This window comes from Melitaea cinxia, chromosome 15 (assembly GCF_905220565.1).
Source record: "Melitaea cinxia chromosome 15, ilMelCinx1.1, whole genome shotgun sequence".
Lineage (NCBI taxonomy): Eukaryota > Metazoa > Arthropoda > Insecta > Lepidoptera > Nymphalidae > Melitaea > Melitaea cinxia.
Window position 1 is genome coordinate 14,925,181 of NC_059408.1, and position 25,286 is coordinate 14,950,466.

The window sequence follows — 25,286 nt, forward strand, 5'->3', positions numbered from 1 at the left end:
CTGTTTTACGGCCAGCTCTCAGATCTTTAGCTATATCGTAAATACTCAGATATCGACCTAACTACACTTTTTCAAAAATGTCGTCACGTTTATCCGCAACTGGGTGACCAGAGCGAAATGCATCTTTGACCTCAAAATTTCCTGACTGAAAACGCTGAAATCAATTTGGTATTCTTACTGACACTGCATTAGGTCTATAAACGTCACAAAATTTTTTTCACCGCTTGAGTCACGTTTTTACTTTTTCAAAGCTAAACTTTAAAATGTACCGAATTTCGTCGTTGAATTCATCCATTATGGCGGACAGGAAACCAATGAAAAGTGGCGGGAAACTTTTTTACTTTTTAATTTCATTTTTTAAATGTCGCCTTTTCATGGTATCAAAACCAGCCAGTTACAAACAATAAAAAAAAAAGATTTTATCGCAACTTTTTAATAAAAAGAAAAATACGAAAATACTTTTTCCCTGACCTATTGTTATAAAGAAGATTTTTTTGTGTGTCTGGACGTATATTATATTTAACAGTAAAATTAATACTAAAATATTAAAAAGTTCTATTATGTAATGTTATCCTAGCAGGGCATTAAATTTCTTTTACATAAAACTTTTAAACCAACTTCAAATAATGAGGAGGTTATTAATTCGACTATATTTTTTTTTTATTTGTGTATCTGACGAGTACTTTCTGAGTTATCTCTCATAACGCGTATTATATCGACTACTTTATCGTCTACCTACGTTGTATTACTCGTTATGTAATTGAAGTCGATTCTTTTTACGTTTGCGAGTAAACACAATTATAATCAACCAAATTCTACATACTGTTGTCTTAAATTAACTCACTAGAGTTGATTTAAATAATTTTGTAGTTTGTGTGTGTGCACTAAATTAAACCACATACAATTTCTAAGTTTTAAAACAAAAGAAAAAATAAACAAAATCAATAGCAAATTAGTGTGATATATTTTACGTATATTTAGAATTGAAATTAAACGATTCTACTTGACTTTTTGCGTGTTCTCGTAGCTTCGAAATGGTATGTAGTTGGTATATGCAGTTTAATTAAATGATAATTCTTGTATCATTTATAACAAGTTTGTCAAAATTAAACTGTGTACAACTAACCTAACCTAATCTACAATAGGAAATATCCTGGTCAAAATTTGAAGCAGTCTGACTAGGGAAGTACCTAAGCCTTACAGAATCAGTCAGTCAGTTCAGCCTATCGCAGTCCATTGTTGAACATAGGCCTCCACAAGTTCGCGCCAAAAATAGCGTTAACTCATGTGTTTACATTGTTTTACCTTACAGAATATCGCAGCTAAATAATAATGCTTTCAAGCAGTGTTGTATTGCTGTGGTGAGTAAGGGGACCAGAGTAGGGTTTGCAAGGAGGTAAGGTAGGCGATGCTTCTGGTGTTGCAGGCATCTATAGGCTACGGTAATCGCTTACCTTAGGTGAGCCGTACGTTTATTTGTCGGCCTAGTTTTATAATAAAAAAATAGATTTACAAACTTTATTTATTTCAATTAACCTTTTAAGCTATGATAAAAACAATATTTATATAAATGTGATTTAAAAGAAAATAGATATGTCTGTCATGTACCTATAAATTAAATTAAATATTCAATATCTTCGGTTATTATTCTGAACGTACAGTGGTTTTCCCGAGGGAAATCATAAACTATATTTCATTGTAATCGAGAATCATTGGTTTCATATATATTATTCATCAGTTCAAGACGATTGTTCTCAACTGAAGATTTGATTTATTGACTTCTGAAATAACAATACTTATGAGTTTGTAATATCATTATTTGTAACAAATCTCATTACTTTGTTTGTTTGGATAAGAGGGCAATCTTATAATACTTATTTTGAATAACGACGTATTTTCCAAATTGATTATAAAAATTTGAACTGACGTAAAAAGAAGGAGGTTCTCAATTCGTTTGTATGTTTTATGTGTGTTTTTAACATATCTTTCAACCTTTTACCTTTATAGTAAGTGTTTCGATTTTTATGATTCTTTTTATAGTCGGTAGCTGATGCTTGTCTCTTATCCCATTGAGCATGTAATATCACATTGCTGGGCATGGGCTTTCGCCATGTAGGAGAAGGATTGCAGATTAATCCACCACACTACTCCACTGCGGGTTGGCCGATATGTCCCCTACTATGAGTAACGATCGCTATAATGTATGTATGATAACAACCGGGACCGACGGCTTAACGTGCTCTCCGAGGCACGGTGATGAAACTCACAAGGACTAACATCAAAACCGGTAAGAAATATTTGTACAAATACAAACATCCATTCGAGCGGGAATCGAACCCTCAAATGATGCTTGTCATCTTATGGCGTATTATATCATGATGTGTAGCTATTGAGTTATCCCTTATAATTTGCATTGTAACTAACTTCGACTACGATTATGTCCTCATAGTATTAGAGTCGATAAGCAATATTTTAAATAAATATATCTATAAATAATTGTTTATAACACATCACCACATTACATCTTCATAGATGGGGTCATTTTCTATCGCATTTTTGTCCTGGATAATGATAGACTTTCAAAGGGATTTTTGAGAAAATGACTCACATACATAGTTACGCCGTCTTTCAAGTATCATTATAATGTTCATGGATGTATGAAATTGCTTTAACAATTGAGATGTAAAACGTTTAGATCGCTTTGTTCTCTCCTTAACCAGGAGATTACTTTTAAATGTTAATGTTCTCAAAGTATTTTATAATATTGGACTATCCTTTGTGTGAAAATTGTAATTTATAAATTTTTATCTGTTAATTTGTTTGGAAGTAGAATTAGTATTATTTAGCAGGCGCATGATACTTGAATAAGAAAAATTTATCTGTATCAGAAGTACTCTTAAGAAATGAAGAGATCCTTTAGTTTAACTTCATAACTGAACACATTTCATATAAAATAAATTTAAAAAGGCAAAAAAGTTCAAAACTAATTTAACTACGTGAATAAATTGTTCCCAATTGTTAACAGATACGAAACCTATAAGGCTACGCTAAAGAAGATCCCGGCGACGCGGTTGTCGCGCTTAACGGAAGCACTCGCCAACTACGACCCAGTGCTTAACGAGTACTTCTTTGACAGGCATCCCGGGGTCTTCGCGCAGGTCCTTAACTACTACAGGTTAGTAAGAGTTCTGTATACCTTTGTATATATATATGTGTATACGTATCGTATGTATGTAGACAGAAAACGAAGGATGCAACAAGGGATATCAAAAATAATAATAAAAAAAAACTTATGCACCAACGGTATGCTTTAAAGAGATATAAGTAAATAGTAATATTAGTTCGACGTAAAACACACAGAGCGCCATCTATCACAAAAGGTTTAGAACTAAAACTTTATCGAGGTTTGATTTAGAGTTTTTTTACTTGAATTAATTATAATTTTGATTAATTTAACAGAACACTTTAATTCTTAAATATCGTGGTATTTTTTCTTAAGGAGTAAAATCCAGTCGCGGGTCAGAGTTGACACATACATTATTTTCGTGTATTTGTTGTTTTTATATAGAAAAAAACATGACTGTGATGTCGTGGGACACCAAATAGGAACGAAGTTCCTTGTTATAAAATATTAAGTGCTATTTGAGGTATAAAGAAAATGATTATTTTAAAATTATCTTAACACCTTTATTTTATTTACAATGATTTATAAAAATGTATAACAATTATCTGCAAAACTGCAATAATAATAACGTCATCACGTAGACTATACATTAGACACTGTATAGCCATCATACATGTGGGAAACGGAACGTAAGCGTGAGTGAAAAAGAGAGTATGTATGTATGAGCGAGTGAGTTATAGAAAAAAGGAAGTGTCGCCATACTGATTTGAGACTATTACATAGACTATAATAAAAATCTTATTTTTTTTAACGTTACCGAAGTTTATTGCCGGCTAGGGAACCTCTCCACAACGCCCCATAAGTAACTTCTTATCAAAAATGCTAATTGTGCCCTCGCATTAACTAACTTAAAAAAAAAAAGAAAAAAAAATAATGCAATTTGGTACAGTCGTCTGCGGAGAGTACCTACTAATTTTTGTAACTAAAATATATGTATTGCTAAATATTATACAAATAATACATTAACCCTATTTTGTTAAGGTTCGACCTTATAAAGTTCAGTCTAACACAATCTACGCTCAACGTTTAAACAAACAAAGAAACTCACCAACCAACCCAAATATAATGGACGAGACGAAATTTCCCGAATCTATAACAACGGAATCTTTTCAAACAATATCGTCTCCGTTTTGTAATGACGTCATAGTCTTTTACTAGAATGATACAATAAAACTTATCTGACGGTGCCACGAAATTTTCCGGCTCGGTTTCGCTAAGATTAATTCGACCTTCCATAAGCAAAATAAACTTTTTTCTATTTCGTTAAATAAATTCTATAATTATTTATTAACGATTTTTTCTAAACAAGCGAGACATTATACAGGTATATACAAATGGACACATCGTTTATATTTGTATAAATCGAAGTCAATGTAAAATGTACCTTTGACTAAGATATAATGATGTAAAAAAAACAAAAAAAAAAAAAAACAAATAACAGACGCAATTAGTATAAACAACGGCTTTTAGTAGTGGTGCGTGTGCCTTATCGGCGCCTACACACATATGGAATGCGCATTCTATCCACACACGGAATGGATATTTGTATTTATATAAATATTTCTTTCTTATATTCTTTAATTGGGTGTCGTAAGAGGCGACTGAGGGATAACACGGTTCCGCTACCACCTTGGAACTTAAAAAGCCGACCGGTGGCGGGATAACCATCCAACTGCTGGCTTTGAAATACACAGGCCGAAGACGGGCAGCAGCGTCTTCTGTGCGACAAAGCCAGTACTGTGGTCACCAACCCGCCTGCCCAGCGTGACTATGGGCAAAACACATGAGTTCACGTTATTTTTGGCGTAAACTTGTGGAGGCCTATGTCCAGCAGTGGACTCTATAGGCTGTAATGATGATAAATATTTCTTTCCATTTCGAATGTCTGTCCTTGTGGGTATCCTCATCGCGCCTTGGAAAGCAAGTTAAGGTGTCGGTCCTGGTTGTTATCATAGACACCTAATAGTAATCATTATTCATAGTAGGGAATATCTGCCAACCCGCGGTGGAGCGGTAAATTAGCTCCGATCTTCTCCTAGATTGAGAAAGAAGCCTTCGCCCAGCAGTGGGATATTAGAGATTGAATCGTGATCATGAACAGTATAAAAGATTCACCATCTGGTTACAAGGAGTATAATTTTGCTCAAGTAAAAGGTTTAATTTGTATAAATAATTCATTTCACGCTCGGCGGTAAGGTAAAATTTTTCGCGGTAATTTACCGGAAATAGTTCTGAGATGTGTGTATCCGACAATGAAACAACGCGTAGGATTACGGTAAATATTAAACTTACACGTGTGTATGTACGAGTGTGTGTGTATAACACACGCGTGGACTAAGTGATACCAGTGTCAAAAATATATATATATCCCTCTAAACGTCCGTTCGCCTCGCTTAATCACACTTTTTGTAACGATCCCGTCACGCAATCATCAGCTTACTCCAAAAGTCAAGCGTGCGTACAGAAGTTTTGTTTCAAAAATTGCTTTGTATTTGTTCCTTATTAGCCTCGAGATCAAAATGTGGTGTTGCGGGTTCAATTTTCGTGCTTAGACGAAAAATTAAAAAAAAAAAATATACATACCATTTCCTGTCCCCAAAGGTTGCCTGGAAGAGATCGCTCATTTGCGATAAGGCTGCCTTCTGTAGGTAGTTATCTCCTGTTTTTGTAATATTGCTTATTCTTGGTGTACAATAAAAACATCCATATGTTACATATATAAAAGATGAAAAAAATGTCAGTAAAAAGTTAGTTTTTAAATTGAAAATACGATATGACAAAATTTAGAAGATATACAATTTCTTTCCGGTTATTATTAATGGAATCTGTGTTCCGAACCCAGTCGCTTTCCATTGTCAATAATAATTTAATTATATTAAATGACGTTATGTATATGTTGCAGTCAGAACTCTTAACCAGTCAAAAGTACTATTGACTAGCGAAATCAGTCAAAAGTACTTTTGACTGGACAAGTTGGTCAAAAGTGGTTTTGACTGAAAGTTATTGGTTATTAGTACTTTTGACTGCAAATTCGCGGTTAAAAATACTTTTGACTGACGCTCTCCGTCAAAAGTAGTTTTAACTGCAAAAAAGCGTCAGTTAAAAGCACTATTAACTCGTTAGATGTGAATAAATTTAGTCAAATGATCCTGATAAACCATAATAAATTTATGCCCGAGATCTTCTTGCGACTGTATGTCAATCAGATCGACTTGGCAGCGGCTGTTCATTTCAGTGTGCAGGATCGGTTTCTAAACCTGACCCATCCTTTTCTTGCTTTCCTTCCTTTGGCATACTTCGCACATTGATAAATATATATTAATCATTTTTTTTGTAACATTAGCGTACTTTTTTGCCGTTTCATTCTTAAGTCTATCGCGACCACCATGCCCTATAGAAATATGAGCAGCATCAATAATGTCATAGATTTCCTCAGCCGGCAAAAATATTTGACAGGTTCTGTGCTTGTAACTAATTTTTTATACCACAAACTTCAATGTGTTAAAGCGTTGTAGTCTACTGTACTGTGATGGTGTTTCCTTTTCATTAAACTTCGCGTCTTCCACATCCATTGCAAACTTTTCAAATTTTTCTTTTGTCATCACATTGAAATGATTATCTTTCATATTTTCCATCGCTAAAATTCTTTGCAAAAAGCCTTCTTTCTTTTCGTAGTCACTCATTTTTGTTCTAATATCAGCACGTTCTCCACTAATAATGAGTAATATAAAAGTTTATATGTGCGTTTGTCGTTATTTTTATCAACCACCTTTACTTTTTAAGAGTTTTGACGGAATCATTTAGTCAAAAGTACTTTTAACCAGCTCCATTGGGCAAAAGTACTTTTAACTGTTATTTTAGTCAAAAGTATTATTGACTAAAGCAAACGGTCAAAAGTACTTCTGACTGATTTTGCTAGTCAACAGTGCTTTTGACTGGTTAAGAGTTTTGACTGCAACATATATAAGTGGTCGCCATGTGTTCGAAATTCAAACAAAGTGAATTTAAATTATAAGTTTGAATATTAAACAAACTTAAGAAGAATTATATAAAAAGAGTAGATGTGCGTGTGTGTGTCAAATACATGATAGTGTGTGTAATGTTTTTTTTATTAATTTAATGTATTTTATGCATAATTAAAAAAAAATGTATTCTGCACTCCTTCTCTATATAAACTATAAGTGTGCGAAATTGCATACTCCTCCGTCCACGCAAATTTTTATAAAAAGGGGTATAAAGTTTTTGCTTCGCGTATTAATAATTATATTTATATAATATAATGAAATTGTTATTTATTGGAGCCAGATAATCGTATTCTATAAAAATTAAAGCGCTTAATTTTAAATGTACCAATTGAAAACGAATCATCACAAGTCTTACTAAAAGTCAATATTTCTTGAAGATACCTACATGTACGATGCGGAGGGCGAGAGAAATTTTTAAATAAATACAAGCATTCTCTTCCGTTCAATTGTTTGTAGATATCCTTTTACTTTTCAGAATAAAAGTATTCTATTTGATTCCGGATATTCAATATCATTAAACTGTATTGAGTGTAAATATACACACTTATTGAGTTGATAAATGTGAAAAGCGTTTTAACAGACGCAATAATATTTATTGATATAATTTTGTTAAATTAGTTCCCTTTTTAAAAATCATACAAATCATAACAATTTTACTGTACTGAAGCGTATGTTACACGAAGTAAAGGAAAATTCCACAGATTCTCATCAATCGATATTTGTAATATTCGCTGACTGTAAATATTTTATTTGTAATATTATGGACGTTGGTAATAAAAATTGTGAGCGCTTTAAAGCGGCTATTGGTGGGAAGACGTACGTGTGTGTGTGTGTGTGTGTGTGTGTGTGTGTGTGTGTGTGTGTGTGTGTGTGTGTGTGTGTGTGTGTGTGTGTGTGTGTGTGTGTGTGTGTGTGTGTGTGACTTTGATTGTGCCTCTGTGGTATGTTTTGTAACTCGATCAATTACAGTCGAAATTTTCGTTAAATAGATTAAATATGTAGAAACAAATGATTTGTAGCAGATAAAAAATCTTTGTTTTGTTTATAAACTATTTTCAAGTTGTTTATTCAAACGAATAGCGAACCGAAGTAATATGAAGAGTGCTATTTATTCACTTAGTAATATAATTAATGCAACAACTTAGAAAACTTTAAAATATTATTGCTATTTCACTTTTTGTTTTGCGTTTGTCGTTCAAATTCAAAATCAAAATAGCTTTATTTCTATAGGTTTCAAAGGCACCTTCAAACAGTCATCTTAAAATTATAATTTTAATTATTATTAAAAATGAAACTACGACCAAATCGAAACGTTCATGCTGGTCAACGAAGAATATTCCGCACTTACCAATACTTCGAAAAACTTATATGTTGCTAAGCTAAAATTAAAACCAAATAATTATATTTTAACGTTAATAATCCTTTGTATTTCATAAATCTATTCAAATAAATAAAATTGGAGTGTCTGTTTGTAATAAAATAACTTCTTTTTAATAAATGCATATGTATGTATACACGCTACATATGACCACCACCACCAGAATAACATTTTTACAATGTCTGTCTGTCTATTTGTTTGTATCAGCTAATCTCAGAAACGGCTAGACCGATTTTGACGGGAATTTCACTGGCAGATAGCTGATGTAATAAGGAATTACTTTAGGCTACTTTTATTTTAGAAATTTATTTCTTTTGAACTCTGCGAACTTTTGTTAAATTCCACGCGGACGAAGTCGCGGGCACAGCTAGTAATTGTAAAAAATAATGATAATTGTCCCTTTAAACTATATTATTCGATCGTCCTCAATCAAGCAAATGCTTGTGAATTAATCACTTTATTTAAGTTTCGGAAAAGTTTCAATCAATAGACAAATAAGTTAGTTTAAAAAAAAATGTCTATAATTTATGATAGACCAAAACTTGTGTAGCCTAAGTGAGTAATCATTAAAATGTAGTGGATTTTACAGTGAAGTGATATTTTAATCATTTAATGCATCGGTTAAGTGTAACTTAACATTGATAATGTGAGTGCCGTGTGGTGTCGGCTGAGTAGAATACTACCACCCCCTTCCTTACCGTGGGGGTCGTAAAAGGCGACCGAGGGATAAACCTGGCTCAAAATCATCAGGGTCCTGGTGAAAGAAAACTTCATTTGAAACCCGGAATGGGGTTTCCGTCAAGCATTCGTGGCATAGCTCTAAAATGCGAAAGACACCTGCTGCCGAACTGGCTCCACACGTATTGACTTTTCGTTCCTGTGGGCCTAGCCAGTGAGGTCGAGAGGGTGGCGCAGAGCTTAGGCAACTCTGCGTTTTCCTGAAGAGTGTTCTAGGCGAAACAGTGTCTGTCTGACACTTTTTTTTTTAATTATGTGATATATCCACAGGCTTATTATGCCCGTGCTTTTGTTATTCCATATATTGTTATTATTATTTTTTAACATGCATCGGTACTTCACCGCAACTTTAGAATCTAGAAGCCTTAATAACTAGTCTTAAAATTTCAAATTTGTAAAAGTCGACGCGAGTCCACTGACCAAGACTATTCTACATATTGGGGGAGTCCCCAAGTGTTTCTAGCTACGTCCTCGTCGTCTCCCCTGGACCCTGTCCTGACCCCGGTAACGCAGGTGGCAGGCAGGTGACTGAATGCTATAGGCTATACTTGGTTGTGGATTATTTTGTCTTTGTGACTGCGATTGTTAAACGATGCTTCCTCTACGCGAGAGTAGAGGTGGAGTTGCCAAGGGCCCTTCTCAGGGCCAACCAAACGGCCCTTCTCAGGGCCAATCCAACGGCCCTTCTCAGGGCCAATCCAACGGCCCTTTTCAGGGCCAACCCAAAGGCCCTTCTCAGGGCCAACCCAAAGGCCCTTCTCAGGGCCAAGCAGAAGGCGGTATCGAAGTTCTGGAAGATATTTCCATCACCTCGTTGTCTGAGTCGGAGCTGGGGCGAAAGCGCCTTTACTCAGGGGGTTCTGAAAACTCTGGCACGGAGACAGGGACGGGAGCGACCGCGGGGAGTAGAACCCGTCCAGTGGCCAAAAGGGGCAAGGCACCCACACTCAGGGGCGCCAGAGCAGCTCTGAGAGAGCGCGTGGAGAGAGACCGGGAGGAAGAGTTTGAGGCGGCACTCGACAAGAGAGTATTTAGGAAGGAGCAGGGTGTGGGGGGTCATATGGAGGAGACCCCCATCGAGATAGACAATATCGAGGAACGGGGGGCCGAGGAGCTCAGGGTGGCCACTGAGGCCAACCTTAACTTAATCCTCGGCTTGACTGGGAAGTCAGTCAACCTCAAGGGTGGTTACGCTGCCAAAATCAGAAGGGCCGCCGGTTCCATTAGGGAGATGCTGGAGTCCCTAGTGGTCCGCACCGAGACGGACGAAGTCCGAAGGCTGAGGGCGGACAATTGTCGCATCGCGCGGGAGCTGGAGTTGTGCCGTGAGGAGATACGCGCTTACAAACGGGAGTTCGAGGATAGCCGCAAAAAGGTGGCTGAATCCACGAGCAGAAAGGAGTCTGCCGACCTAATGCAGGATATAGCGATTATGGTCGGCAACATTGTGGACGACCGCATGGCGGCTCTTCAGCTCCCTGCTGCCCCTCCTTGCGGCACCCCAATGGCTAGGGACAGCAGACCACTGGCGCGAGCTACAAGGGCCACCAGTGCGAGCAAGAACCGAATGACGGCGGCCTCTAGCGCTAGCGTGGGTGCCCAATTAGACTCGGAGGAGCCCCCCACCCTTCCCCTAGCATCGAGCAAGGGAAAGGGGAAGGGAAAAGGCAAAGGAAAGGGAAAGGTTAAGGAGGTGGAGTGGACTGCGTTCGGTCCCTCCACCTCAAAGCAAGCGGCCACTCAACGGAAGGAGGGAGAGGTGGCTATACCCCATGAGGAGCCGAGGGCAAGCTGGACAGAAGTCGTCCGCCGGAAATCGGCGGCGAACAAACGGACAGCTTCAGCGCCGCCGGCGAAGAACCCGGTGACAAAAAAAACGGCAGCCTCAACGCCGCCGGCCAAGAAGGAGACCCCGAAGCCTAGGCTGGCGCTCCCTCGCTCTGCGGCCGTAATTATTAAGTTACGGCCGGAGGCAGTAGCCAGGGGGGCCACGTACGGGTCGACATTGCTTAAGGCCGAGAGCAATATCGACCTCAACGAGCTGGGAATAGGCCCGCTTCGAATTCGCCAGTCGGCGACCGGGGCGCGACTTATCGAGGTGACCGGCTCCACGTGTGGGGAGAAGGCCGATGCCCTCGCCGCTCGTCTAAAGGAGGCCTTGGCTGAGGAGGTGGAGGTGCTCCGGCCTGAGAAGCGGGCAGAGATGCGAATCTCAGGCCTGAGCGACGCGGTCACAGCGGAGCGCTTGGCTACTGCGGTGGCGAAGGAGGGGGGCTGTTCTCCGGGACAAGTCCACGTGAGAAACATTCGCGTAGGGCAAATGGGCTCGGGAACAGCCCACATTGAAGTTCCAGCAGCAGCAGGGAAAAAATTGCTGCAAGCCGGGAAAATAGCGGTGGGGTGGAGCAGGGGGGTCGTCCACCTCCTGCAGGCGCGTCCCAGGCACTGCTTCCGTTGTTTGGGACTAGGGCACGTCGGTGCCACGTGCCCAGCAGGCACTGACCGCAGCACACTGTGCTATCGCTGCGGACAGGCTGGCCAAAAGCCGCCGGGTGCTCGGCCGCCGCTCGTTGCGCGGTGTGCGCGGACGCTGGCAGGCCGGCGGGCCACGTGATGGGGGGCATGGCGTGCAAACCCCCATTAACTCGCGGGAAGTTCCCCTGGCAGACATCCCAAGGGGGGAACCAAGTGGTGACAGCAGACGCTGAGATGGCCGAATAATGTCCGGGCATCTCAACGTCCTCCAGGCGAACGTCAACCACTGCGCTGGAGCCCAGGACCTTTTCTTGCAGTCCATGGCGGAGTGGTGTGTTGACGTCGCGATCGTCGCCGAACCATATGCCGTGCCTTCTTACCCACACTGGGCGGGAGACACCGAGGGCTTGGTGGCGATCGTGGTGAGGCCTGGAGCTGGACCCCCCCTTGTCATCAAGGCGAGGGGACATGGGTATGTGGCTGCGGTTCGGGGGGAGGTGGCTTTCGTCGGAGTCTACTTCTCCCCGAATCGTGACCTGGCGGCCCTGGAACGGTTTCTCGATGTTCTGGGGCCGCTGGTGGGGCAGCTAGCTCCCCTTCAGGTTTTCGTAGCCGGCGACCTCAATGCCAAGTCCACGGCTTGGGGAAATCCGGTTACGAACCCAAAAGGGAGGGAGGTAGAGGAGTGGGCGCTTGCTGCCGGACTATCCCTGCTCAATGTGGGGGCAGTCCAGACGTGCGTGCGTTGGTCGGGAGGTTCCGTGGTAGACGTCACGTTTGCCACGCCAGCTATCGCACGCAGAGTGGAGGGGTGGAGGGTGGAAACGGAGGTGGAGACTCTCTCGGACCATCGATACATAAGGTTCGAGGTGTCTCCAGCTCCCGTCCGTCCGGCGTCATCGTCGTCGTCAACGTTGTTCAGGGGGTGTAGCCAGTTTCCACGTTGGGCACTCTCCAAGCTCAACCGGGAACTGGCAGAGGAGGCCGCAATCGTCGGCCGCTGGAGTCTCCCGCCATTGCTGGAGTTTGGGGTGGATGAGGCGGCTAACCGGCTCTGTGACACATTTACCGCTGTCTGCAGAGCGGCCATGCCGCGCGCGAAGCGTCTACCCCAACGGCGGGCGCTCTACTGGTGGTCGGCTGAGATAGCCGGTCTCCGGGCCGCCTGCAACGGGGCCAGGAGGCAATATACTCGGAGCAGGCGGAGACGCCCCCAGGACGTGGACAGGGACGACAGGCTGCGCAGGATCTACGTGGAGAAAAGGAAGATCCTGCAGCAGGCCATATGCCGAGCCAAGGAGGAGGCCTGGCTGGAGTTAGTTGGGGGTCTAGAGAGAGACCCCTGGGGCCGACCGTATAATTGGGCGCGGAACAAGCTCCGCGCCCAGTCGGCCCCCATCAGCGAAACGCTCCAGCCGGAGCAACTGGGAAGGATCGTCGGGGAACTCTTTCCCGACGAACCCGAGGGTTTCATGCCCCCCAGGATGGCTCGGCAGACGCCGGACGAGGAGGAGAGTGTTCCGCCACCCGTCACAGAGGCTGAAATGGAGGCAGCTCTGTCCCACCTTCAGAGTAAGAAGAGGGCGCCGGGTCCAGACGGGGTGCACGGGAGAGTACTTGGGATCGCTCTCGGGCACCTCGGCGATAGCCTCCGGGAACTGTTTGACCGCTGCCTGCGATCTGGCCAGTTTCCGGGGGCCTGGAAGGAGGGTCGGCTTTGCCTACTTCCTAAGGCAGGGCGGACCCCGGACTCGGCTTCGTCGGTGCGACCGGTGGTGTTGCTGAACGAAGCTGGGAAACTCTTGGAGAGAATAGTGGCTTCCCGGCTCGTTCAGCACCTGGAGGAGGGCTCGGGACCCGGACTCTCGGAATCCCAATTCGGGTTTCGAGCGCGCCGGTCGACCATCGACGCCCTCAAACGCCTACGGGCGGTGACGGGTGAAGCGGAACACAAGAGGGAGGTGGTGCTCGCGGTGTCGTTGGACATCGCGAACGCCTTCAACAGCCTCCCGCATGCAGTGATTCGGGAGGCACTCAAATTCTTCGGAGTACCCCCGTATCTAGGGAGGCTGCTGGAGGCGTACCTCTCCGATCGCAAAGTAGGCCTCGAAAATCGGTCGGGGTCCGTGGAGTGGCGGCGGGTCGGCTGCGGTGTCCCACAGGGATCGGTGCTGGGCCCGATCCTGTGGGACATCGGATACGACTGGGTCCTGCGAGGCCGTCTCCTCCCCGGGATGGGTGTCATTTGCTACGCGGATGACACTCTCGTTTACTCCCGGGGACGAGACTATAAGGAGGCGGCGCGGCTGGCTGAGGTCGGACTCGACCTCGTGATCAGCCGCATAAAGAGTTTGGGGCTTCGTGTCAGAATTGAAAAGACCGAAGCCCTCCTCTTTCGCGGGACCGGACGCAAGGGATCCCCACCGGGGGCTACCCTGCAGATCGGAGAGGGGAGGGTCAGGATGAGCTCCCAAATGAAATATTTGGGGCTCATCCTTGACGGAGGGTGGACCTTCGGTCCACACTTCGCTATGGTGGGACCGAAGGTCGTGAAGGTGGCGAGTGCACTGGGCAGACTCCTCCCGAACCTCGGAGGACCCAGCGCCGCCTGCAGGCAGCTATATTCCGGAGTCTGCCGGAGTATGGCGACGTACGGTGCCCCGGTTTGGGCGGATCGCCTCACTGCGAAGAATAAGGCCGCACTGCGGTCGGCGCAGAAGATCATCGCAGTGAGGGTGATTCGGGGGTATCGTACGGTATCGTGGGCTGCAGCTACTGCTCTAGCTGGCGACCCCCCGTGGGAGCTCGTGGCGGAGGTCCTTGCCGAGACCTACTCATACGTCTCGGGTAGGAGGGCTCTCGGTGAGAACCTCACGTTGGACGGGATCCTACGGGTGCGCCGGATGGGGCAAGAAGCATTAATGCGGAGGTGGGGGGAGGACCTGGTGGAGCAGCCGTATGGCACACGCGTAACGGCTGCCTTGCGCCCGGTCCTTGAGCGGTGGATGCGCCGTAAGCGCAAACCCCTCACCTTCCGTCTGACGCAGGTTCTCACCGGGCACGGCTGCTTTGGTGAATACTTGTGTCGGACGGCCCAAAGGGAGCCGACGACTGAATGTCACGATTGTGGCGCGGCGGTGGACTCTGCCCAGCACACCCTCGAGGTGTGCCCGAGATGGGCGGCGCTACGTCGCGATCTGACGACAGTCCTCGGAGGGGACTTGTCACTGCCGAGCGTTATCACCGCGATGCTCGGTGACGACGAATCCTGGAAGGCGATGGTCTCCTTCTGCGAGACAGTAATGTCCCAGAAGGAGAACGACGAGCGGATGAGAGAGGGGGCCGCCGACGAGGCCTCCGTCCGCAGGCGACGAACGGGGGTGCGTAGGAGGCGCTACTTAATGCGTCTCCAGTAACGCCCCTGTGCCCTTGTCGGGCCGGGATGGGAACCCGGTCCTGCTAGACATGGCGTCGTCGGGATTGTTCAGAGGTGAGCCGGACAGTCCCATGGAGGAGAAGTCTGGTCTTTTCGCCGAGGCCAGCCTGTCGCTGGAGGGATCCTGTTGCCTGCAGTTCCGGGACCCTCCAATTAAAGCGGCTGAAGGCTCCCGCAGGGGTTTTGGTCGGTAGTGCACCCCCAAGTGCTAAGCCGACATACGGTCTAGGAATGCCTACCCGGGCATCCTGGATATCACCCGTAAATGGGTTACCCTGCGATATCAAAAAAAAAAAAAAAAAAAAAAAAACATATTACTTTTTTATATTCTTATATACTAATTATTTTTATTATATCTGTCTGACACTGTCTAAATCGTCTGCAATAGACGGACTAAGGCCAATGAACATTGATAAACATCTGTATGAACTTAAAAATGTATTCCAATAATAAATCTGTAATAGGTTCAAATCTGTATATTAAAAATATTTTAAAACAAAATTTTCGAGGATGCTTCGATGATGATGGTGCTTGATCGATACTAAAGCCAAAACGGTAATTGTTTTGTCTACCTGTCAATCTGGCTGCACATCAAGACAGAGCTACTGAATGGATTTGAATGCTATTGTCCTGATTTTAGTCCATACTCGTGCTACGATATTAGGCTTGGCTATTTTGTATTCCCAAATCCAGTGACGTATCTATGGGATATGAGATGAAATTCAAAATTACATATTATCTTGTTTTACACACACACACACACATTTATATATATACGTATAAAATGTTCCTTATATATTTTTCAAACTGCAAATTTGAATACAGAATGAATGGCCTATGATGACGTCACAAGTCACATCGTCCATATAACCTCTAAGCAATCAGATATTCAATTGCATAGCGTTTGCCTTATATTGCCCTGGTTTATAGCGATCGTGAAATTGTGCCTTATATCCGGTATAGAGAGTACGTTAACCGGTTTACGATAAACGCTCGTTCAACAGGAATCCATTAAAATTGGTTGATATTGCCGAAGTTAGGATAACGTATTGCTTATAATTTCAGAATAGTTTTTATGGAATCGTAAGTGGGATTTTGATAAAAAAATCTTTTAATTTCTTTATATATAAAATTGTAATAAATATATATATAAAATATATAAATATATATAAAATCTTGTTATTTAACTGCCCATATATATAATATTGATTAATAACTTATTTAATTTTAAGCCAGTTTATAACATCGACATTCGTCATATCCTATGACACAGATAATTAATACCTTATGTCAGGTTACATAACCACATTTTTACCAGCCCTGAAAAAAAAATTACCAGATACAATTATTAAATACTTCATGATCTATAAGTTCATATTTTTAAGCTGTGTATTCATAAAAACACAAAAATCTAAAAGCTAAAGTGATACCACAATCAATACCTACGTTGAAGAATTATGTCTACACATCGATATGGCCCCAAGCGGCATAAGTGTTGTTTGTGTATACACACCACCACTTATCTTATAAAACACATTTTGGAGTCGACGAGATCTAGTTTCCGAGTTCGGAAAAATACAAGTCAAACGTAAACATCAAGAAATATCACAATTGACAGCATAACATGACAATAACAACATTTATAACACGTAAAATGTTTTCTGAAGTAAACACATACAAGTAAATAATATATTATAACCTACTCCTACTATTCCACTAATGTTATAAAATGCATAAGCTTGTGAGGACGGATCAATGTGAAGATATTTGTTATTCTCTCACGAAATGACTGTTCTCTGATTGTAATAAATATATAAAAGCTATTGCATAGCATTTCTTATCAACTTATGCAATTATAATTATTTATTCATGGTTATCCCGTCAGCGGTCGGCTTCTTAAGTTCCAAGGTGGTAGTGGAACCTTGTTATCCCTTAGTCGCCTCTTACGACACCCACGGGAAGAGAGAGGGTGGCTATATTCTTTGGTGCCGTAGCCACACAGCACATTATAGTATAATGCACAATATTAGTATACATATCATATAATACACAATATTAGTATAATATTAGTATAAATTCGACAAAAGATTGTTTAATTTGCACCAAATCGCGTTGCTATTATAGTAGTCGATGTTTGACGAAATTGTACGTCTAACGCTAATCCATGTCTCGAGATGCTGTGATCTGTATCATTTTTATTCTCGTACCGTCTGATCCATCAATCAGCACGTTTCAATTTTAGGGTTACTGGCATTTTATAGCTGTACTATTTTCTGATATTTTTTTTGTTTGTATTATTTGAAATTGGTTACAAAGTCTTCGATATCGAGTCGAATTTACACACGAATAAAATAATTTTTAACAAAAAAAAAACCGACTTAAAAAAGGAAACTAAAAAGTGAAAAATAAATTTACTTCAATCATTACAGCCTATACAGTCCACTGCTGGACATAGGCCTCCACAAGTTTACGCCAAAAATAACGTGAACTCATGTGTTTTGCCCATAGTCACCACGCTGGGCAGGCGAGTTGGTGACCGCAGTACTGGCTTTGTCGCACCGAAGACGCTGCTGCCCGTCTTCGGCCTGTGTATTTCAAAGCCAGCAGTTGGATGGTTATCCCGCCATCGGTCGGCTTCTTAAGTTCCAAGGTGGTTGTGGAACCTTGTTATCCCTTAGTCGCCTCTTACGACACCCACGGGAAGAGAGGGGGTGGCTAAATTCTTTAGTGCCGTAGCCAATAACCAATAACTACTCTAGTAAACAATAACTACTCTAGTATCTACTCATAAGTTGTATTCAGTTTTCTTTCATAATTTGTTTAGAATTGTAGAGAAATGATAAATGAAAACATTGTTAGTATTGATTATTTGTGTACATCAGATATGCCTGCAGACCTGTTCACTAAGAGCTTAAGTGCTGTTAAACATTACAAACATTTGAACACTTTAGGTATTGTTAAAGTTTAGATATATATTTTTTTAGTTCCTTAATATCTATATTTTGAGTGGGAGTGTTGTAAATATCAAAATGTAGATACTACTTCAATCATTACAGCCTATACAGTCCACTGCTGGACATAGGCCTCCACAAGTTTACGCCAAAAATAACGTGAACTCATGTGTTTTGCCCATAGTCACCACGCTGGGCAGGCGAGTTGGTGACCGCAGTACTGGCTTTGTCGCACCGAAGACGCTGCTGCCCGTCTTCGGCCTGTGTATTTCAAAGCCAGCAGTTGGATGGTTATCCCGCCATCGGTCGGCTTCTTAAGTTCCAAGGTGGTTGTGGAACCTTGTTATCCCTTAGTCGCCTCTTACGACACCCACGGGAAGAGAGGGGGTGGCTAAATTCTTTAGTGCCGTAGCCAATAACCAATAACTACTCTAGTAAACAATAACTACTCTAGTATCTACTCATAAGTTGTATTCAGTTTTCTTTCATAATTTGTTTAGAATTGTAGAGAAATGATAAATGAAAACATTGTTAGTATTGATTATTTGTGTACATCAGATATGCCTGCAGACCTGCTCACTAAGAGCTTAAGTGCTGTTAAACATTACAAACATTTGAACACTTTAGGTATTGTTAAAGTTTAGATATATATTTTTTTAGTTCCTTAATATCTATATTTTGAGTGGGAGTGTTGTAAATATCAAAATGTAGATACTACTAGCTCCATCTAGTTATACTTTCTGTAGTGTGAACTTTGTTTCAATAAAATTAATCTATCTGTCATTCGTTTGTTAGTCGCAGCCATAACTCGTTGTTTTATTTTAAAGGTTAACTTGACTATTTTTTCGTCTACCTACGTTGTATTATTTGTCGATGTATTGAAGTCGGTTTTTTTCGTTTACCAGCAAACACAATTACGTTAAATTAGTTCCCTTTTTAAAAGTTACTTCATCATAACAATTCCACTATACTAAAGCGTATGTTACAAGAAGTAAAGGAAAATTCCACAGATGCTCATCAATCGATATTTGTAATATTCGCTGACTGTAAATATTTTATTTGTAATATTTACACACGAAAAATTAATTTTGTATGGGTTTATTTGTTCCTAATATTTGAGGAATGGTATTTTTTGTAATAGAGAGTATTTTTGTTATAGTGTAAATATTTTGAGAGCTACAATTAATAAGTAATATACATATCTTTCTTGACGCCGCGTTGGCGCAACGGTTACAGCCATGGATTGTACCTGTTGCGCTGGCGGTTGCGGGTTCGACCCCGCACATGACAGACATTTGTATTGGCCATACAGATGTTTGCCGTGGTCTGGGTGTTTGTGCAATCATAGTGGGTCTCTCCCCACCGTGCCTCGGAGAGCACGTTAAGCCGTCGGTCCCGGTTGTTATCATGTACACCTGATAGCGATCGTTACCAACAACAGGACCAACGGCTTAACGTGCTTTCCGAGGCAAGGTATTGCTTCCAAATTCAATTTTCTATGAAAACATACGGCTTATCTAAATCAAGCGTATATACTTTATCTATTAATTTTAATGACAAGGGCAGCAATATTTAATGAAGTCAGTATACACCTAAACATCAAACATTGTCCAACAGGCCGTCTTATTATTAATCGGCCATTTTTGTTATGTGTCGTTAATATATTAGTATTATGTGAACACATGAAGTGTCTATCTACTGTTGATATCATAAGGGACAAGGTTTTTGAGTTTGTTTTAAGGTTTAAGGCCAATCATGTTTTTTTAAATGTATAACTAAGTCGATAAACAAGCGTATAGCTCACTTGATGGAAAACGATTACCACTATGCTCTCGTGCTCTGTAACCAGACTGGAAATAAATATTTGTATAAACACAAATATCCACTTTGAGTGGGAATCGAAGGCACGACCGTCGGCGTTTAGGCGCCGCCGACACGGCACACGCACCAGAGCGATCGTCCATTATTCGCTTACCTTGGTATGATTGATGATAAGTAACGCGTGAATGCAATGTAAATGATATAAATGTAATTTTTAGTATAGGTAATAAAAATAACAAAAGTAATACGCATCACCATTTGGTAGAAAACCCAAAATATGACATAATGAGCATAATTTTTACTACCATATTAATTGAAGTTACTTCATCATCAAGGACATTGCACGAAGGCGCCTTTTGAATTGAATAGTATAACGTTTGATAATGGATAAAATAACGTGTATTACGTAGTTTTTGGACGAAAAAAAGGGACTGAGGATAGGGTCAGCAACGCGTTTACGACGCTTGTAGCGTTGCAGGCGTCTATAACTACGGTATAACTGCTTACCGTCAGATAAGCCGTACGCTTGTTTGCCGACCTAGTTTTTATAATAATAAATATATACAAAATACACACACGGTCGTCTGTTCCTAAAGTAAACAACTTAATGCTGGTGTTATAAATAATAAATATATAAATATACAAATAAATATAAATATTACACCCAGACTCGGGGTGGGAATCGAACCCACAACCACCGGAGCAGAAAGCAGGGTTTGATTGATAAAAAATAAATACAAAAATACCGACGATTTAGAGACAGTTTCCCATATCTTTCCTTATGTAACCAAAGTCGATATATTGAATAATTCATTAGTTCTGTACCGTTTTATTTTCCTCGTGATGTTAACGACAATATATAACGATTATGCTGTTAATGGAAAGTGATGATTATACGATACAGTAATCACGCTGACTCGTTAGGCCGTATGTATAAGGACGTTAATTCAATAATGGGATTAAAATAGATTATCTTAATAAAATAAGTTGTGAAAAAAATGGTCAACTAGATACGCGTTAGGATTAACAAAATTTCATTGACATAATGTAAATGAAAGCCATCCTATTTATGTATTGTATATACTGTTATACAATAAGTAAAGGTTTCCTAACGAATGATATTGAATATTTAATCATAAAAGCTGCAAGCATTCACTGTCACTCAATCAACGCCTGTGTTTCATATTTTCAATAGGTAGGTGATCCAAATTTTTTTTTTTGTTATCAAAACCTTACAACGAGCTAGATTGTTTCATTTCGAGAGCTCTTGATTGACAGCTGTTGATGCGGTTACAATTGGGATATAGTATACAAATCGTGTTAAAAGCAGTCAAAGAGTATGGTATGATATTGGTTTAGAGATGTAAGTTTGTTTATAAAAGCGTGATAAAATGATTATCTTTCGATGGGCAAGGGCTAAACAGTTGATAATTTCATCCTCTGAGGAAAAAAGTTCATACAGTAATACTTCCATTGAGGAGAAGAAATAATAATGGTCAAAATACAACACTATGTATACCCCCAATAACAAGTAATTGATATTACTTGTTATTGGGGGTAGGGTCGGCAAAGTGCTTGTAATATTTTTTTGTGCTGCAGGCGTCTTTAGGCTACATTAATCGCTTACCATCAGGTGAACCGTACGCTTGTTTGCCGACCTTGTTTTACATTTAAAAAAAAATTAAATCAGTAACCGTAACAGGTTGTAACTGAAAATCAGTTGATATTTCCTAGGATTGATCTTTTAGTCCTGAGTTACATACCTTTTTGCGATTCTGCAGCACACATACACTGTATTTTAGTGTTATATTATCAATGCTATTAAGATATTTTACTTGTCACTTTTTATTTTAATTGTGTGTGTGGAATGTGGAATTGTGAATAATGTTCTTATCTATCCATCTGTCTAAAAGATTTAATTTCATTTTATAAGTTTTCTTTGTACAGTATATAACCCTATTTTGTAAAATTTGTGAAATGATTTTCATAGAAAAAAGTCATTTATGTCACTAGTACTTTAGAACTTACCAAGTTCTACAAATTAGCTCCCATTCGAAACTACTAGGAAAACATAGTAGCTCAAGTGATGTTTGAATGTTGTAATTGATCTCCACGTCTATTCAAAGTTACGATGCCGTATTGCTAAATGTACACAACTGTGAAAACATCCTTAAACAACAAAGTTTTAATGTTCCTCTATAAATTGTTGATTTTCTTGTTATGACGGATTTTATTAGTGCAAATAAACATTGTTTTGATGGTGTTAAGTTTCTGTTTGGAAATTACGCGCCTATTACAAAATCAATATACAGACGTCTATTTTTGATGATGATCATTGCAATACGACCTTTTTGTTTGTGCAATTATATTGGTTTACAATTGTTTTTAAACAATTTGGAGAAGATCTAATTTTGAATGCTTAAACGGATGTAGAAGACGTTTGTGTGGCGTTATTCCTGTTTTTTTTTTTTATTGCAACTAAGTACCGCTAGATGGCGCTTAAAATTTTATAGGTACTAAATTTTGTATCTCTTAAGAAATTTCGGAGAAAAATGTCTATTTAATAAGTTTCATTGTTGTAATAACGCAGTTGTAAACATTATATATTATTTTCAAAAGAGTAGCTGCGGAGTTTCTTGCCGATTCTTTTAAAAATAATAATCACAAAAAATTTCATTTGTAAAATGATGATTCGTGCTTGTGAAGCCTATTTGAATAGAGTTATTTTTTATTTTGATTTAATAATACTCATTTAAAAATACTAGTGGTGGTGAATTAAAATTTTAAATTAAAGAAAACCAAAAAATTATGAAATTAAGAAACCTTTTTTTTAAATTTTTCAATTTGACTACAGACTTGATAATCAACAAAAGATCTATGCACGTGTGTGTGTCAAATACATCTTATTTTTATTTATTTAATATATTTTTATGCATAATTTTTAAAATTATTAGCATTCTGCACTTCTCTATATAAACTATAAGTGTGCGAAATTTCATACTCCTCCGTCCGCGCAATTTTCGTAAAAAAGGGATACAAAGTTTTTGCTTCACGTGTTAATAATATATAGATTAAATAAAATCGAAATAAATGTCAATAAGCCTACTGAAAGAAATTATGAAATTCTTTTATCTTGAAATATATTAGGTAAAATTTATAAGGCATTCAGAAACCCTAGTAAATTATGGTAACACGTAGCAGTAGCTTACATAGTAATCTCTTGGGGTCTTCACATTTTGTTCTAACTATACCTGATGTGAAACAAAACCCAGTGGAACACATGAATCTTAATCAGAGGCTAAATCAAAATCAAGCAATTTCCAGTTCTACGTACTTGGCTAATTGATTTTAATTTTTTTCATAACACATGTAGGTACATTAAATTGTTCAGGAATTACTACCTAACTTATATGAGGAGTTTTATTTTTCAATTTTGCTATATTTAAGATTTTTTTGATGAAAACATCGTAAATGTGATTGCCTATTTTTAAATCAAGTTATTTTTATTATTTGTATGATGCAGAAATTCACCTAATATTTTTGCTGCTTATGGGCATGTTGAGCGTCTGTCTGGGTACCCTTACCCGGGTTTTCTTCACCGGGGCTTTGCCCCCCGGGTCACATCATTTCGGCCCTATTGGGCCAGGGTCTCAATGCCCTTGGGATTTTCGCCTTGTATATATTTCCTGATCTAACGTCGGTCAGTCCATTAACGGTCAAATTGGTCAATAGTCATGTTGATTCTTTTGAATAGATTAGACTCGCAGTTGAAACCGATAGATGGCACTGCAGTCGGCTCCTGAAAAGTCGTACATGTGCGCGATTGGCTTATTATCGTTAAATAAGTAGTTATCAATTATATGTAAAGTGCAATTTTCAGTATGCTAAAATTTATTTTGTACATATAACCGATTGTTATTATAAAATATTTTAAGGAAATTGTTCTTTTAGGCGTAATTAGATATTATCGCTCTCATAAAACTATTTCGTGCACATGCTCTGACATTCTGGCAGGCTTCGCGCTACATTTCTGGCGCTGCACCAGATAAATAAGCCAAGTATTTATGAGAGAGTCAGCTGTAAATTGTAGGGATTTTGTTGGAATGATGTTACATATTTTTTAGAGGACTCTCAGTAACGGTCAAGCAATTAACTTCCGCGATTTTAATAAATAATATCTCTAAAATAGACAAAAATTGACAAAATTTGTTGTCTATTTCACACATTTTTTTTTGACATTTGTGGACAAATAAGTGTTCAGTTTGTCTGTGTTTGCCTCTACTAATTTATACCTCGTGACAGGCGACTTCGTTAACGTCTTCGTTTGAAATATAATTTGAATAAAGAACTGCTATTTTATAAACACGTCCATTTAATTCGTATGAAATAGTACAGAATATGGACTAGTTTTCTTGCCCATATGTACATATGCGTCTCCTCAAAAGTTAATAAACATCATTTCCCGTACCCATTATCATTATTTTCTATCCCTAATCTAAATAGTCTGTAAAAGGTTACAGCAATTTTTGATAGTCAGGCGCTTAGAATATAAGAATATCTCGGTTCGTTTAACTTCGGTTATATTCGTGGTATCCGTTGCTCCTTTAAAGTGATAAGTGTGAGAAAATGTGTCTTGATCGCGAGGGACATGTGAGTAGTACTGCTAGCGACCGACCGCTTAGCGAGGATCTTTCTTTTCGCCTCATAGGTATACATATCATATGCACGTGCAAGCGTTTTAAATTATACGACTTGATTTATTAATATATTGTTTCTAGAATAGTCTTCACTCGTTACTTGTTGAGTGTTTCTATTTCAATTTTTATTGCTCTCGTTACTGTTGAGTATTTAACACATAGTCACTAAAAGAATATTTATACAAAATATTATACATATTTACAATTCACAACATAGTTAATATCTCATCTCTGTTTATTTCATCAAACTCGCACATGTTAGTAGGTAACAAATTAAATTAATTTTATTGATTAACTAACTGCACTCCGCTGTTTTATCCGCTAAGTTCCGATCTTATGTAATTATGGATCTCCAGATATCTACGTATCAAGTTTCATTACAACCAGTTTAATAATTCTTGTATGAAAGATGAAATGATCCTCACAAGCTTTCCGCTTATAATTAGTTGGATTGAACAGGATATCAAATGTAACAAAATTTACATAAATACATCCGTAGTATCATAATCATTGGCCTTAGTCAGTCTATTGCAGACGATTTAGACAGTGTCAGATAAACAGTGTGTCGCCTAGGACACTCC

General features: G+C 39.9%; 1 protein-coding gene across 1 annotated transcript in view; it reads left to right on the top strand.

Annotated features, from left to right (window-relative positions):
- Positions 1 to 25,286, top strand: part of LOC123660202 (potassium voltage-gated channel protein Shaw-like) — a 307,604-nt gene that overhangs the window by 53,156 nt on the left and 229,162 nt on the right. Inside the window, exon 2 of the mRNA XM_045595302.1 lies at positions 3,026 to 3,175. Coding sequence (XP_045451258.1) covers positions 3,026 to 3,175 — 150 coding nt within the window. The remainder of the gene's footprint in view (positions 1 to 3,025; positions 3,176 to 25,286) is intronic.